Source organism: Phycodurus eques, chromosome 2 (assembly GCF_024500275.1).
Source record: "Phycodurus eques isolate BA_2022a chromosome 2, UOR_Pequ_1.1, whole genome shotgun sequence".
NCBI classification, from domain to species: Eukaryota; Metazoa; Chordata; class Actinopteri; order Syngnathiformes; family Syngnathidae; genus Phycodurus; species Phycodurus eques.
Genome location: NC_084526.1, coordinates 8,025,957 through 8,042,885, shown reverse-complemented (window position 1 = coordinate 8,042,885; position 16,929 = coordinate 8,025,957). Strand labels below are relative to the sequence as shown.

The window sequence follows — 16,929 nt, the reverse complement described above, 5'->3', positions numbered from 1 at the left end:
AAGAGACAGTTGGACGCAAAAGGAGTGGAGTTTGAATTTTTTTCGTGAGCCTGTGACGAAAGCACGGATGCATCCGACAGCGCTCAGTTACTGATTTTTTTGAGAGGAGTGGACAGTGAAATGAACGTGCGTGAAGAGCGACTTGACCTCCCGAGCCTTAAGGACCAAACAAGAGGGAAAGATTTATTTGCTTTTGTTTGTTCCGTCGTACATGACATAAAATGAAAGTGGAATTAAAATCACGGGGATTATTATGGATGGCGCACCTGCCATGGTTGGCGAGCACAGTGGATTATCGACCCTAGTGTCTAACAAAGTAAGCGAAGAAGGAGGTAAAGCTACAAAACTCCATTGTATTATTCACCAAAACGTTCTATGTGCCAAACCGTTTCCGCGGATCTCAGTGACGTTCCAGCCCACCTGCAGCTGGAGCTCATTGAGCTGCAGTGCGACACAGAGTGTCGCAGCCGGTACCAACGACTCCCTCTTGTCAACTTTTACCAGCAGCTGGATAAAGACAGGTTCCAAGAGATTCGTACATTTGCTAAGAAAATGTTGAGCTTGTTTGGCTCGACATACTTGTGTGAGAAGACATTCTCAGTCATGAACATGAATAAGAACCGCGTGAGGACACGACTAAGTGACTCCCACCTGCGTGATATCTCGCGCATTAAAACCACCGCTTTTGAGCCAGACCTGCCCCATTTACTGAAGTCAAGATCTCAGTATCACCCTTCACATTAATGCAAACATGTTGTTTGTTGATTCTGATGAATAAAGTTTGAGTTCGAGTCAAATTTCATACAAATACTTTATTTTGCATTTCATTCATTTTTATTCTAACCTTCATTTATCCAGGTCAGGCAGTTATAAGATCTACCTAGCAGCAGACAGCATAGTAAAATAAAAATACAAAAAAAGCATGCCCCTCGTCGGTAGCATGTAAAATTAATGCTGGCCCGCATGACCATTTTTTACGGCAATGTGGCCCCTGAGCCAAAAAGTTTGGGCACCCCTGGTCTAGGGGAATGCATTGTTTTGATAGCAGAAGCTGTGCCAAAACTAGGCAGCGCTTGGTTAAAAAAAAAAGAACAAAAACAAACTTTATTTGTTGTTTTTCCCAGTTTGAGCACTATACGTAAGTTAATAAAATAGGGAAACTGTTTTGCTTGCACAAAAGTAATTTTTGTAGTTGTGCCTGTGTTTTATCAACGCAGGTGTATTGCATAGAATTGACAGTGAAAATAAATGTTTACTCTTACTTTTGTACTTAAGTATACATTTACTGCGGCCAGAATATTCACGATGACATTTTCAATTATCTTTCTCGGTATGTTTTTCTCACTCTCGCCACATGTCTGAGCTAAATGGTAAATTCAACGTGACAACTTGCAAACTCACGTTTTGGCCACAAGAGGGTAACCTCTACCAGCAAATTCCCTCAGAGCATCATTTGTTCAGCCAAGGTGTGGCATTGGGCCTCTACATCAAATTACAAAAGGGCAGTAGTGTGGTGTGTCCCCCCCATATTATATCATAGGATAAAATACATTTCAATTTAATTCATTGAAAGAAAACAACGGATGGTTATGTCACACATCAGACTTGCTACAGCTTCTATGGTGCTGGTGTACCTATCATCATTCGCCCTGCTTTTCTATATTATTATTTTTTTTAATGCTAGGTGCAACTATATGTAGTTCTTTTCCGTACACACACATTCATATCCATCCATGCACCCTTCAGCAGACAGATACTATTGACACCCCTAGCCTCCCACTCCCTGTCTGGGCAGGGAGCCAAGCGACACCCTACCTCCCCCCCCCCCCCCCCCCCTCTCTCTCTCTCTCTCTCTCTCTCTCTCTCTCTCTCTCTCTCTCTTTTCTCTGGCTCTGGATCTCAGTGGTTTCTATACATGTCAAGCAAAGCCTCACAATGCTGTGCTTACTAAACCCGTGAGCTTAGGAATTTGAGGTAAGGTGATTGTTCCCGGACCCTCACTCCGTCTATCTGCGGTGGACCAACTGTCTGAGTCTCTGATGGACGCTCTCGGCAGGTGGACTGAGACAGCGACTACACCTGTTTGGGAAATCTGTGACAACGTAGGACAAAAAAAGAGAAAGGTCTTCGGGGAACTGAGGTTTTGCTCTGCTTAACCACCCGCCCTCTCCTCGCTCTCCCTTGCACACACAGCTCACACATACACACACACTTGCCTCTCCCTTCTTGTTCCCACCCTGCTCGTCTCCTCTCCTGTCGGATGCTGGTGTGGTGAACAGCAGGATTCTCTTGGTTGAGACGTATGGAGGCACAGGGAGGGGCTCCCAGCCCAGGTAAGGACACAATTCTGCATCTTCTTTACAATCATACTTGTTTTTTTTTTGGGCTTTGTTTGTTTATCTTGAACGTACAATCTGCTCATGGTCATTCTACATGAATACAGCATGAGCTTGACCCTCCTTTTTTCAAGAGTTAGTTCACAGAGAGCCAATACAATGTGCTCATTGTCCTCCCATGCCGTGGAGGTTCCACTCTCAAGTTGCATGCTCATTGCAGAAGAGGGCCTCTTCCATGCATACACACCATAGGTCAGCCATGCAGAAAGTGTACTGATGAGAGACAAATTGCTGTACAATAGTGGATGCATTGTGCAAAGGTCATCAAGGGAAGCCCGTTGTTGGGAAGCCTCACACAATGCCCTTGTACTGCACTGCATTGTTGATAGTGTGGAAAATATAGGCACACCAACTTTCATGCTAACGTCAGACAGTTTGGTGAAGTGGTGGTATCACAAATCCCAGTGGATACTACAAGTCTACACACCCCTGTTCCAAAGCCAGGTTTTTGTAATACAACAACAACGACAACAAAACAAAAAAATGCGACCAAGATAAGTCATTTGGAAACTTTTCCCACCATTGTGACCTATTATCTGTACAACTCAAATACATTTTTGTTTAATTTTATTTTTTATATATAGGGAAAGTAAACAAACAACTCAAATAATGTGGTTGCACAAGTATGCACACCCTCTTACAACTGGGATGTGGCTGTGTGGCTCTTCCAATCGCATTAATTTTTAAAATGCATGGCCACCATTTTAAAGTGCTCCTGAATAACTTCAAATGAATTTCAAAAGTTCTAACAGGGTTTTCCTGACTTTTTTCTTTCTTTCTTTTTTGCTTTCTAGCAGAAACCAAAATATTTTGTGCTAACACTGCTATTTCCAACTGTTTAAAATTCCTTCCATCTTGTCTACGGCCTCGGTTTCAGGTGAAAAAAATAAGCCCCAAAAAATGATGCTGCCACCACCATCCTTCACTGTAGGTATGGTGTTCATTTGATGATGAGCAGTGTCGTCATGTCTTTTGCCATGTGTTCAGGAGATTTTGCTATGGTTTGTTGAAAACAAGGTTGAACTTCTTTGTTATTTGTTCGAAAAAAGCAGTCAGTGTCAGCAAAAAACCTTCAGGTTTCTGCTCGAAAGCAAAATAAATAAAAAGGTCAGGAAAAGCCTACTAAAAAAAACAAACACAAAAATACTGAAATGTATTTGGGTTTAATCAGAAGCACTTTAAATGGTGACAGGTGTGTGCCGATGACATTTGAATGTGGTTAGTTCATTCTGAACACAGCCACAACCCAGTTATTAGAGGGTGTTCACATTGGGGCGTCCACATTATTTCAGTTGTTTATTTTTTGCTTGCCCTCTTAAAAATATTTTTTTTTCAAAAAACAATTTTGTTGTACAGGTTATAGGTTACATGAATGATAGTAAAGGTTTTGAAATTATTTATCTCGGTCTCATCTTTTTAAATCACGAAAACCTGGCATTTGAAGAGGGGTGTGTAGACTTTTTATATCCACTGTCCACAATCAGGTAGACAAAAAGTGAGGTTTAACTACATAGCTGGCTTCAAACGCAGAGGCTTTATCAAAGTGTCAGAATACTCTTTGACTTTGGACTATATTTGCATGAAACAAGTCTGAGGTTGCTTAGTCAGCATATACTGAACTCAGCCGGCCAAGACATTCTTCTACTTATCATTACATTCATGTTGGTACTTGATGATTTAATGTTATTCATTTATGTTAATTCAATTCAGTAAGAAGACCAAAGGAAAAAAATAATAATCCATCCATCCGGGAGCAAGTCACAAATAATTCCACTGTGACAGCAGTGTAGCACATGTACACTTACAGGCCATTTCATTAGGTACACCTGCAATATCTATTAAGACCCAATTTAAGGGTTGCATCATACAAATCTGCCTTTACAAAAATAGTAATCCTATTGTTATATAATGTTATTTTTGAACCAGTCTGATTTGCAGTAAAGTATGGGAAACACCTGTCAGTATGATGAAGTGCAGATTTTATTAGATAGATCAGCTGTACCTCAAGAATTGTCCAGTGTGTGTAGAGATGGGGCAAAAAAAAAAAAATACTTTGAAATCATTTAATGGCTATTAACAAGACAAGAGCATATTAATTGTGCTAAACATACATGGATTTATGGTGCGGAGACATTTGGCTCGACTTTTGGCAAACATACAACACATCATTCTCCTCCCCTTTCTCATTTTCTCATCTGTCGCCATCTGCCAGTCTGAGTCAAATAAAGGAATGTCTTGACAACAGACATGGCCGATAAGAGCCTGTGATGAAGTTGTTTTATCGAGAAGCAAATTTAGAAGGTGGCATGTACTCTCCCAACACAGGTTAAATGTGCATACTGTTCAGTGTTTCTTGAGAAGTTACTTTACTAGACATCCATGTGTTGAATATGGCTTTGTCCTCACCAGTTGGACAACTTTGGCATATTAGTAGGACAACTGGATATTACTAGTGAGGAAAAACTGCACTACTTGACAACTGCGTGCTACTAGTGACATGATAAAAATCTACTGATTAACATCTAGTGCTTCACTAGTAGTACTAGTAGCATGCGGATGTCAACTAGTGCAGTTTGCCTCCCTAGTTACATGTAGTTGTCCTACTAGTATGCCAATGTTGTCCTACTAGTATGCAGAACAGTTGTGGAAGCTGTAGTGTATTATTATTTTTTGGTTTTTGGTAAAACAGCTAATCTACTAGGTTGTCCTAGTTGTTTTACTAGTGCATTGAGATGTCTTACTAGTGAGGGCAAAGAGCATACTGGTACATGGGCCTTAAGATGAATATCACTGATATGTACATTTGCACACAACAAATAGCAGGAAAGTGGATAAAAAACAAAATTCCAGTTTTTTCTTCTTAACGAGTGAGTGTGGTACGAGTACCACAAGTTGTCCACTGGCTTCCTCTAGTGGTATGTGAAAGAATCACGGAATCAAATGTTCAAACTGTGCTAGTTACAGTGTCTTAAACCTTTTTTTAAAAAATCCAGTGCAGTACATTTGTTAACTACAGTTCAGTTGTATTTAACTTTTAAGTACAACATATTTGCATTTAATCTTTTCGAACAGTTTTTTTTCCAAGCATTTATTTAGGTAAAATTAAAATTTTACATTTCAATTAAATCATTACTCAAGCACATCTTTTTTTTATTTTCCTTTGTTACCACGGTGCTTATGTTCAAGCTGTGCATAATGTTACAGTGGCTTACAATAATTGAAAATGATAGTTGGACCTACTACTCTGCTGTATTTGAATGTTGGTGGTCTGAAGTATTTTTTGAAATTGTACTTGTTGGAAAAAGTTTGAGAACCACTGTCCTAAACATTTCCAGCTTGGGAACATACTTGTACCTTTTTGGCCCTGAAAAGGTACAAATATTTACCTTGGACAATGTCGATTAGCTTTGGAGGGTACGGAGTTAATTGTACAAATAATTTGACACTTACCGTGACACCGAAGAACCATGCACCAGTTACCCAACTGCAGTGAAAGCACCTTCCGACAGACTACTTCCCCATTCTGGAGGCAGGCCCATGTCTCACACAGGTGCCACATTTTAATTATCCAGCTTCCTTGTCCATCAATGGGTTCTATCACAGAGGGGTCATCCAAGGGTCCTTTCCAAGTGGGCAAACCACTAATGGGAATAAAACCTCTCACAGAATTTGAAACCGAAGTCTGAGGCATACTCAAAACCAGGATTATTGGGTTGAAAAAGCTACAAAATGGGTCTGAGGAATTGGGGCGAGACTGTATACTGAACTGTACTGAAAAAAACAAAATGCGGCGCCACAATACATCCCTTTTCAATTGGGTGGTGCTCATGACCCATGCCCCGTTCCCATCATCCAAGTGTCTTACCCATCATCAAAGTCTATCGCACAGAGGTCGCTTGTCCAACTGTGCACGCTACAGATGACCTCACAGTTAACTATCCCACTTCAGACACCAATTTTAATCAATGCCAGAGGAGGAGTACCCGTAACTAGGGGCGGCAATTGCCTGTGGCAACAAGACATCCATCCATCCATCCATCCATGTACCGCTTAGCCTCACTCGGGTCACGGGCTGCTGGGGCCTATCCCAGCTATCTTTGAGCAAGAGGCGGGGTACACCCTGAACAGCCAATCGCAGGGCACATAGAAACAAACCACCATCCATCCATCCATCCATTTTCTGAGCCGCTTCTCCTCACTAGGGTCGCGGGCATGCTGGAGCCTATCCCAGCTGTCATCGGGCAGGAGGCGGGGTACACCCTGAACTGGTTGCCAGCCAATCGCAGGGCACATACAAACAAACAACTATTCGCACTCACAGTCACACCTACGGGCAATTTTAGAGTCTCCGATTAATGCATGTTTTTGGGATGTGGGAGGAAACCGAAGTACGCGGAGAAAACCCACGCAGGTACGGGGAGAAGTTGCAAACTCCACACAAGCGAGGCTGGGATATAAATCCCGGTCCTCAGAACTGTGAGGCAGATGTGTCGCCCACCGTGCCGCCACGAGACATCCAAACATCTCATAAAAACTGATTAATAATGTGTTCTTCAATTTTAAGCAATTATTATAGTTTTAGTCCTAATTGACCTTCTTAAAAACATAAAAATGCTTCAACTACCATGACCCTTTCGAGTACCCCGCCTCCCTTCTCATGCAGTGGATTATTCCATCTCCTTACTGCACATGTACAGACTTGACTCAGGAAGAGGGGCGCAAAACAAAGTTACGAACTTGCTGTGGAGGAAATTAAGTTATCCCTGTGGAGTGGAGAAGAGAAGGCAGATGAACACTTCAAAACAAAAATCAAAACTCCCAAAGGTTTCAACCTTTTACCGGGGGAATGTGCCTACAGCAAGAGCCAGACACACTTGCCAGTTGCAGTAGTACTGCTGTCAGTGTGAGCCAAGGAGGATGCAGTCGAGATGAAGTGGAGGGTGACACGAGTAACGCTTTTCAAACTATGTTTATTGTTGATTGATGCTCTTATCAGAAAAAGCATTAGGATGATTCACTTGTGAGATAATAATCTCCTAGAATGATTTTAAAGACTTTATCTAGCTCAGGAAATAAGAAAACTATTTACAACTTAGACCTTTTAGTCAATGATAAACCTTAATAAGCCCCCATGAATGGGTTTGCCTTGTGTCTGCCCTCGAACCTCAGACTAACCACAGTTGTAAAAAAATATTATAATTCTAAAGAGCGACAGCAGGTTCAAATCCTAGTTGAAGTCACTCCTCCTCAGAGTACGATGACTTGAAGGTTCGTTAAAAACAGAAATCAAATCCGATTTGTGGTCCAAATATTGAGCAAACCCATTATTATAATAGCCGATTGTTGGTTCTCTCGGGGGAAATCAATCAATAACTACAACAAGCGCTACGCATGCATTATGTTCTCTTCTGGTCTTCACTTTTTCTTTCATCTGAAGGAAGAAAAATGGTAGTCACCATCTGGCACCGCCCATCAGGCAGCTGCTACTGTTTGTATAGCATGAAGAAAAAATGCACGCTAGTGCTTCAAACCTCGTGTCTCCTCACATTCTCCATCAATTTCAACCAAATCTGGTCTATATATCAAAACTGTTTTTTTTTTTTGTGTGTGTTTGTTTCGTGCATATAAAAGCATTCAGTGACTATTTGAAATTTCGGCATTCGTACAGGGTAGCACAGTGTACTGAGATGTGAGATATGCTCGTCCAAGTATTCAGAAAGTGGGTGTGCTGATTCACTATCTTGAATGCCCATATGGTGTGTCCACTCCAAAAGTCAATAAAGTACTATACATTTTCTTGACACTTCATTTGTCCTGTCAAATAGGACTCGGGTCTACATTTTTTAAGATATGACAGTGAAGGTACACTGATTGTTAGTAAATACAATAGCAATTGTTACTTAAAAATGTGCAAATTAATCAATTAATTCTGTATTTAAACTGTCAGTAGCAGATGTTTGCAACATTTATATTAGCGTATAAATTATATGGTTCAAATTTGGAAGACTTTTGATTGAAATCTTGGAATGGAGCAAGAGTAGAGCTGCAACTAATGATTATTTTAATAGTTTATTATTTTTTTCAATTAGTCAATGATAAACCTAAATCGGATTGAATTGGATGAATTGGATACTTTCATTTCCACCCCTTTATTAAAAAACAGGACATTATTTCAAATTGACAGTGTATAAAAAGAACAACATAGATTAGTTGCAATTCAGTTAAAAATTTTTTCTGCAACATGTCAGTTTGTTTTCCAAAGTGAAGGAGGATATTTGAAAAAGTCTTATTTGATTAAACACAAAGAGAATCAGTCTGCCTTCATGGAGGACTACAGCAATCTGAGAATATTTACCGTTGAGAAATTGAAATTACGAGGATTTGGACCATTTTAAGTTCAACAAGATCTCTAAATGATAAATCGATTATCAAATGACTTGTTGATTAATTTGATATATAATTTATATATAAATGTCCAATGCATTGTTGCAATTATTATTTTTATTATAAGGAGCATACGGTGTAAGGATTAAACCCTGCTGTTGTTTTATTAACATAATTACTTTAATAACAGTGCATGTTGTCCATTTGGGTTCCAGGTCGGCATCGCAAATGAGAATCTGTTCTCAGATTCTTTACCTGGATAAATACATCATAATCAATTGACAGATCTATTGAAGCGCATTTAGATGCCTAGTCACGTAAATAGTCATGCTCCCTCTGTCTTGTGCTCCATTAGAGCCCAGTAGAGACATCCAGAAGCTGCTAAAGCCCTCCAGCTCGGGGAGCCTCTCTCAGGAGCAGTTCCAGCAGTACGCTGCAGGAGAGGAAGAGGAGGACGAGGGCGGCTGGACAGGACACACTGCCAGCCTGCTGCACATCTCTGAGAAGAGACGTGAGTACAGAGGGAGGAGAGGAGGGGCAAACCTACTTAGGATATTGAGAAAAATTACAATATATGCCTGTGAGTAATGCTGTATTCTGTGTTTGTGTGTGTTGCTCCACCATGCGTGTTAAAGTAGCAGTTGTTTGACGATTTATAATTATAATTATCTATGCTAATTCCCTTTCGTCCGTCTGTGGCATTTCGCATTATATGTTAGCATTAAACTAGCAAAGTTTTGTGAGAAATTATATTGTGGAACATTGTGGTTTTTAAATATATGTTTAATTTTTTTTTCAAATTTTGTTCAATGCATCTTTTTTAGAGCAAACGTCAACTGGGAGTGACAAATAAACAGCAGACTTTGCCTCTTATTTAGAGACCTGTCCAAGCAAGAATGTCGTCATCTTTTTGATTTCTGAAAGTGTTGTTACACAAATAGTACGCATTTCTTGACAGCGAGAGATTGTGAACAGGCACTAAGGAATACTTTTAAAAGTGTGTTGTAATAAGTTGAAGTGTATTTTTCTTGGTTTAAATGTGTTCAACGCATGTGGGAGGAGTAAAAAAAAAAAAATAATTTGATTATCACTTATTGGGTCTGAAACGTATCACTGCGATATAAAATGGGTTGTAAGTTAATTATGGATGGATGATTGCTTGAGTAGGATAACTAATCAATACTAAATGTGTATCATAATAAATAAGGTATGGAGGATTTTGTAGTAGAGACAGTCTAGGTTTCAACAACCTCTTACCATGGTCCTACTGCCCTACTGACTCACATTTTAAGGACTTAAAAACATAATTATGAGCCATAAAGTACCATTTTGTGTAACAATCTTACCCTGGACTTTAAACCTTTATAATGATTACAGACCCTTTTAGGTATTCTGTTCCTACATTCTTGAAGATGCCTGCAGCACAGGCTTGAATGCTGAAAGGCCTCATTGTGCATCGGTACGACATGTGACAAGGCAGCTTTTATCTGCTTCACTAAGTAAACCGTTTTTCACTGCGACAGCTCATCCAGAGGCTAATGTCTGTAACCCATTGGCTAGCCTTGCCACCTGGCAGCACAACTCGCCGTGTGTGCCTGGTGGCACAGTTCACAGTAATAAAGAAAACTTTACTTGTGCCGCAGTCATGCACTCATGAACGGGACCACAGTGGTGCTTGCTCGTCGTGTGGGATGATCCCGTAGAAGAGCAGGTTGTCAGTTTGCTGTATCAGATCTTGTATAGTAGTACGTAAGTAAGCAGACAGAGTCATGTATGACTCAGGTATACATTGGTTTCTTGAGAAAAATTTGTAACCACACTCACAACTCAAAACACTTGTATCTCAAAGCAACAAAAATATGTCATGTTTTTAATCAGAAAAAAATAGCACTGTATAATATTGTAATTCATGAAAGTATACATTAATAGCATAATTACATTGAATGTAAAGAATTAAACAGGTCGGTCAGAAATCATAACATCAGTCTTCCCAGATGATTATTAACTATTAATAACATATAAAGGTAATCTGAGCAAATTTGTGGCGGCACGGTGGACGACTGGTTAGCACATCTGCCTCACAGTTCTGAGGTCTGAGGTTCAAATCCTGGCCCCGCCTGTGTGGATTTTGCATGTTCTCCCCGTGCCTGCGTGGGTTTTCTCCGGGCACTCGGGTTTCCTCCCACATCCCAAAAACATGCATGGTGGATTCATTGAAGACTCTAAACTGCCCCGAAGTCTGAATGTGTGCGTGAGTGGTTCTTTGTTTGTTGTATGTGCCCTGCAATTGCCTGCCGACCAGTTCAGGGTGTACTGACTCGCCCGAAGATAGCTGGGATAGGTTCCAGCACGCCCGTGACACTTGTGAGGATAAAGCGATACAGACAACGGATGGCTGGATGGAATTAAACAGTTTGTGCATCATGATTAATTCATTACAGCGCCTTCTGGTGTGTGCAACTTGGCCACCAGAGGGCAATATACTACTGTCTGGCAAACAAATATGAAGAAGGCTTTCACAACTACTTTTTTTCCCAAGAGGATTAACAATATATGGTTGTCAGTATTGTTATATTGTCTGTTTACATGTGTTGTTCCACCGTTTGTGTTCAAATATCTGTTTCTTAAAGGGTTCCACAGCCACATAAAGGCTATTGGTGAGCCTGTCTATGCTGTTTCCCATTGTGTGTTAGCATTAAGCTAGAGGACTTGAAGGCTAATTGTACTGTTGTTGTTTTAAATACACAACATGTGATTCACTGTTTTATGTTTAGTTTGACTGTAAAGTCCAACCGGGAGTGACATTAAACAGCTTTTATAATTGCCAAACTGCTACTTGTTGTGAGTTGAGTTGAGTTCAATGCCACCATACATCGCTTGTATCTAAATTTTTTTGCTTGCAAGTTCAATCATAAAATCGTCTCGTATCTGGAAAAACTCCTAAGGTCACTCATATCTCAAGGCACCACGGTCTTAGCGGATGTTGACGGTGGACCAATGATCTCTCAGTACTGTTGGGCCATTAAAGAACCATTACCATCTACCACTCCTCTTCATCGACCTTCCATATTAGTTACTAAAACAATATAGAGCGTTACATGAAAATGTTGCTTTTCTTTACTCTGAATTTCTGGATCACATGAAGTGTCATCATTTGTTATAGAGAATTAAGAGGCCTTTATTTTACGCACATTAAAAGTATGAATATCGAGTGTAGGATTAAAGACATGCCGGCAAGAGTACAAATGGGACAAATGTATACTGTAGGCAGACATCCATTTGACTGCAGGCTACTACAGCTTTACATCATCCCTTTGTGGGGTAATACATGTCAGTTACCACACACACACACACACACACACACACACAAACACACGCACACACAAACACACGCACACACACACAGAGGCCATTTTTCTGTCTGGAAGAGAAAGCCTTGTGATAAATTATTTAAGGAGAAGAAGATTGGGAGAGAAAGACGGGAGGGTTATAAAAAAAAAAATAAAACCCGATTACTACACAAAAGCAGACGACAGAAAAAAATGATTGTTTCCCCATTGTTCCTCTTTCATTTTTATCGTTATTTCTATTTACCTGTTTTCTTTCTCCAACATCCCTTCCCTTTCATCTTTGTTTCATCGCTACACCTCTTCTTCCATCATTACTCTACATTGTGAAGTTTAGGCAGAGAAGCTGTGGACAGATCAAAGCTCAAAATTGCAATATTGTATCAGGTGACTGGAATGTCATAACTGAACTCCCCAGAAGAACACTTCCCCGTGCATCTTCACACAGACTGAAAAGCCGAATAAAAGGGCTAGCACCTTCTTTTAGTATCCCACAGTTTTCATGCAGCGTTGTTGTAGCCTTACTGTAGCCATGAACAGCCTGGACAGGGGAATGATAACACCTTGTTGCAGAAGCCTTTTTAATGCCCACGCAGCCTGTGGCGTCTTTAATCCAGATTTGGCAGGCAGACTGACTCACATGGAAACACAGACTTGCTTCCATCTGCCTCAGCACGTTCTCCAGACATCTTTCACTCGAGCTCTGCTATTAAGCACACAACTAAGAGGGACATCAGTTTTGGGACACAAAGACAAAAACAAAGTTGAGGTCAGGTCAGGTCAGAGGTCATTTATTTCGGACCATGCGTGCTGGCGACGTATCTTTGTTCGAGATCATCTTGTAAATCGTGTTTGATGGGCTTGATGTCAGGGCTCTCGAGTTGTTTCCCACCAAAAGTTGTTCCGCATCACGAGTTGGAAGCATACAATTGTCTAAAATGTCATGGTAAAATATAAAATGAAGGTTCACTATATCGTATATTTGCTTTCATGTATACAGCTAGATAGATAGATAGAGAGAGAGAGAGAGAGAGAGAGAGAGAGAGAGAGAGAGAGAGAGAGAACATCAGTATTTTCAGCTTTGGAGGCAGTCTAAGCATCCTATAGCATACATTTGAATACAGAAAGAGTAAAAAAGACATGATCCGTTTTGAGAGTCGAGATTGGAATGACATGTTTGTCCACCCCTTTGTTTAAATGAGTTCCTTGAGTGTCTTTCCAGTTTATAAATGTGCAATTTACTGTTTCTTTGTCACCTATAGAACCTCTGAGCAGTGTGTCCTCTTTGGAAGTCCACTTCGACCTCCTGGATCTGACCGAGCTGACCGACATGTCAGACCAGGAGCTGGCTGAAGTCTTTGCTGACTCTGACGAGGAGAACCACAATGAATGTCCTCCAGGTGGGATGCACACAAAGCAGTCACGGAACAATCACAAACTGATCCAGCACTTTAACACCTACACACAACCAATAAACATCTTGGAATGTGACTGTTTGCTGGTTTTCCTACTGTTCTACACTCTGAGAAGAAGAAAGTACGAATCCAACGTACAACGTATAATGGCGTGTCAATGGGGCAGTACCCTTAAAAGTATTGCTTTTGTATATTGCCAACTTTGGAACGTTAAGTTTTTGGCTACATCGTTACGTTGGAGTCTAGCAATTAGCCCTATATAATTAATCCGTGTTGATTATCGCTAAAGGGACCGAAATGGAGTCAGTGGACATAAAACAATTCTTCACACCAGTTTTTGTAATTAAAAAAAAAAATAATAGACCAAGATGAATCTTTACAAAGAAATTCCACCATTAATATGACCAATCTTTCAAGAGGGTAAGTACAAATAAATAACCGAGATAATGAGACCACAACAAAATCTCCCAAACACATGTGGCAAGGGTTGAACTTTATGGCCATAATTCCAAAAGGTATGTTTGGCATAAGCACAACATTGCTCCTCACCAACAGAACTTTGGTTTTGCTTTTCTTCAGCCTTAGAAAAGGTGTAGGGAATTATGAACAGTTCGAAATAGTCAGTGTAGGCACAAAACCTTCTTTCTATCAGATCCCTGAAGCCCATGTTCAGGAAAAGCCTACTAGAACATCAGAATGTATTTAGGGGTAATCCGAGGCACTTTAAATGGTGGTATGTGTGTGGTGACTCCCATTTAACATCAGTTCAACTGTGGTTGGTTCATTCGGAAAACAGTCACATCCCAGTTATAAGAGGGTGTGTACACTTGTGCAACCACATTATTTCAGTTGCTTATTTTTACTTCATATTTCAATTGAGTTGTATAGGTTATATGTCACAATAATGGTGGAAAAAAGTTTTGAAATGATTATTTTTGTTTTACAAAAACCTGGCATTTGAACAGGGGTGTGTAAACTTTTGAAATCAACTATACCCCTCTTTCTGATTAAGGGATTGGTTCTAACATTTATCACCACCCCTCCCCCTCCCCAAAGGAAAAAAACAAAACAAAAAAGGCATTAGGGTTTGGAAACTGAGTAACCAGTGAAGTTATTATTTGCTCTTAGAAATCTCCAGGTTGAGATTCCATGCGTTCTCTTTCCGAGGAAATAAAAGACTCACTAAATATAGTTTATTGTTTAAAATAAATTTGGTATGTGAGAATACTTTTAATATTGCCAATATTGTTTGGGCCTAACAGAAAGGAAAGAAAAAAATAGTATTTAAGGGAATTCTTGATATTCAGAGACACTCAATGGTAAGAAGAAAGTTATGAGTAAATATAGTATTTGCAATTCGGATACACTTGCACATTCCTCACCACAAGACCTGATAAAATGTTTAGAATATTTTAAAGAGTGAGGCAACATGAGGTGGTCTGGTGACTGTCTTAAGGACACTTTGACACCAGCTGGTGCACACTCTTCTCTCTTAATATTTATTAATCTTATAAAATGATATGGCTCTATTTTAGCCATGAGTGACACTGAAAAAACTGGGAATACTCCTACAATGTAAAGAATCGAATGTGAGGGAAACATTCCTTTTTGCTTAATGCATCTATGCATGATGGGAAAAGGTGCATGAGAGTCCATCCTGCTTGTGTTTCCCAGAAGCGGGTGGGTGAAAAGACCATCCACATTTTTCTAAAGGAGGCAAAAATGTCCCTATGTTTTATTCATGACCTGGATGCCTCATCCTGCATGCATACAGTGCACTCACTCCTGCTGTCGACACCCAGCGGCCTTTTTATACAACCCCCTGGGTGATGGGCCAACTCAAGTGTCATTACATATAATTAAGAAGTAACATTTTTAATTATCATTGGAAAAAAAATATCGATGAGATATGGAAGACATTCACAATTTAATCACCACTGCTGCCACCTCAAGGGCTGGAGTGGAATTAGCAAATGGAGCTTCCAAAACCTCAGCAGTTTACTTAAAAAATACAAAATACTTCACGATTTTTAGCCTGTTTATGGACAATGTCATTTTGACTTAGTGCGCATAGCTTCTGCGTTATGTCCACAGTTGTAGTTGGTTCTTGCAGTTGATCACGGAACACGGATGCAAACGGCCATTCACCGAGACGTTTATCTTTGCGGAAGGAGGTGTCCGACAGCTGAGCCCGTTCATGGCAGCGCCACAACCAAAGCCAGAAAGGAGCCAGCGCCGGAGGCGGACGGCAACCGCGACAGAATGAATGGGACACACTTAGGTGGCAGATGACGAGACCTAGCCCGCGAGCTAGCTAGATAGATAGAAAGGAGGCAGCAGGTCCCAGCCAGCGAGGATTTACAGCACCCACCAACAGGTGTAAAACAAAACCAGGTTCTACCTTGAGCCAAGCTACGGCAATGGATCCTGGTTAAAGTAAGCCATTTTAAAAACTAAAAAGAAAAACATCTGGAGGGAGAAGCAGCGGCCAAAATGCACCAGCATTTTTTCCGGTCCAATCCATAGTTTTCAAATGATCAAATTGGATTTTTCGTTTGTTGTACATATCATAATATGTCTTTATTTCAGAATAGTACAAGGAGGAATGATTCCATTCTGATTTGGAAGTCATTCTTTACCATCAACACGTGTAACAAATTGGGATTTAGAGTGCTAGTCCAATCCCTAATGTTCACACAGTAGCCTAAAAAAAAAAAGTGTTGCTTTGTTAATTTCCTCACCATCTTTCCCATTTACTGTTTTATTGTTATACATTATGGTGCTGCTTGTTAAGTGTGAGTTAGCTTCCCAGTGGGGCATCTGCAGTGTTCAAATGTGTTATATATCATCCACTGCAGATGAATAGTAGGAGTATCTTGCGTGGTGGGGATACTGAAGGACAAGAACAGAAGTGTGTGGACAAGGCAAGCAGGTCGAAGGCAGGCAAGTTCAGTAACGAGTGGTTAGTCAATAGGTGAATGCTTATGAAAGACCTCTTGCGTGACGTTATCCACGATTTTTTTTTTTTAAGTTTAAAAGCATATTTTTCCATAAAATGTCACGTATGGGGAGGAGCTGGACCCAAGAGCAGGCGGAAGCAGATGTAAAATGATGAACAATTTATGGAGTAAAGGTTACGGAGGTGGTCCTGGGTGTGTTGGCAGGCGGTGGCGTCGACAGGTGGCAGGCAGTGGGCAGGAGTGATGCGGATCAGGAACACGGGAACACTGAGAACAAGGAAACACAGGAGTCGAAAATGGGAACGAAGACTAGTGCGGCTTACTTGGAGGTAAAGGGGCCGTGGTACCGCTGGAAGTAACTGCAATTTACTGGAACAGGCAGGCTTATATACCGGTGGTGATGAGGCTGATTGGAGACAGGTGGTGA

General features: G+C 40.5%; 2 protein-coding genes across 4 annotated transcripts in view; one reads left to right on the top strand and one right to left on the bottom strand.

Annotated features, from left to right (window-relative positions):
- Window positions 1-1,916: 1,916 nt before the first annotated feature.
- Window positions 1,917-16,929, top strand: part of dbndd1 (dysbindin domain containing 1) — a 23,620-nt gene continuing 8,607 nt past the window's right edge. Inside the window, exons 1-4 of one of the 3 annotated variants that reach the window (XM_061665901.1) lie at window positions 1,917-2,102; window positions 2,194-2,333; window positions 9,136-9,291; window positions 13,390-13,527. In XM_061665901.1, coding sequence (XP_061521885.1) covers window positions 2,303-2,333; window positions 9,136-9,291; window positions 13,390-13,527 — 325 coding nt within the window. In that variant the 5' untranslated portion in view covers window positions 1,917-2,102; window positions 2,194-2,302. Of the gene's footprint in view, window positions 2,334-9,135; window positions 9,292-13,389; window positions 13,528-16,929 lie in introns of all 3 variants that reach the window. The other 2 variants (XM_061665892.1, XM_061665882.1) reach the window with 2 other exon arrangements.
- The window catches only part of LOC133396244 (AFG3-like protein 1), a 22,474-nt gene continuing 21,804 nt past the window's right edge, over window positions 16,260-16,929 (bottom strand). The window contains exon 18 of the mRNA XM_061665848.1: window positions 16,260-16,769. The gene's annotated coding sequence lies outside the window, so the exon portion shown is untranslated. The remainder of the gene's footprint in view (window positions 16,770-16,929) is intronic.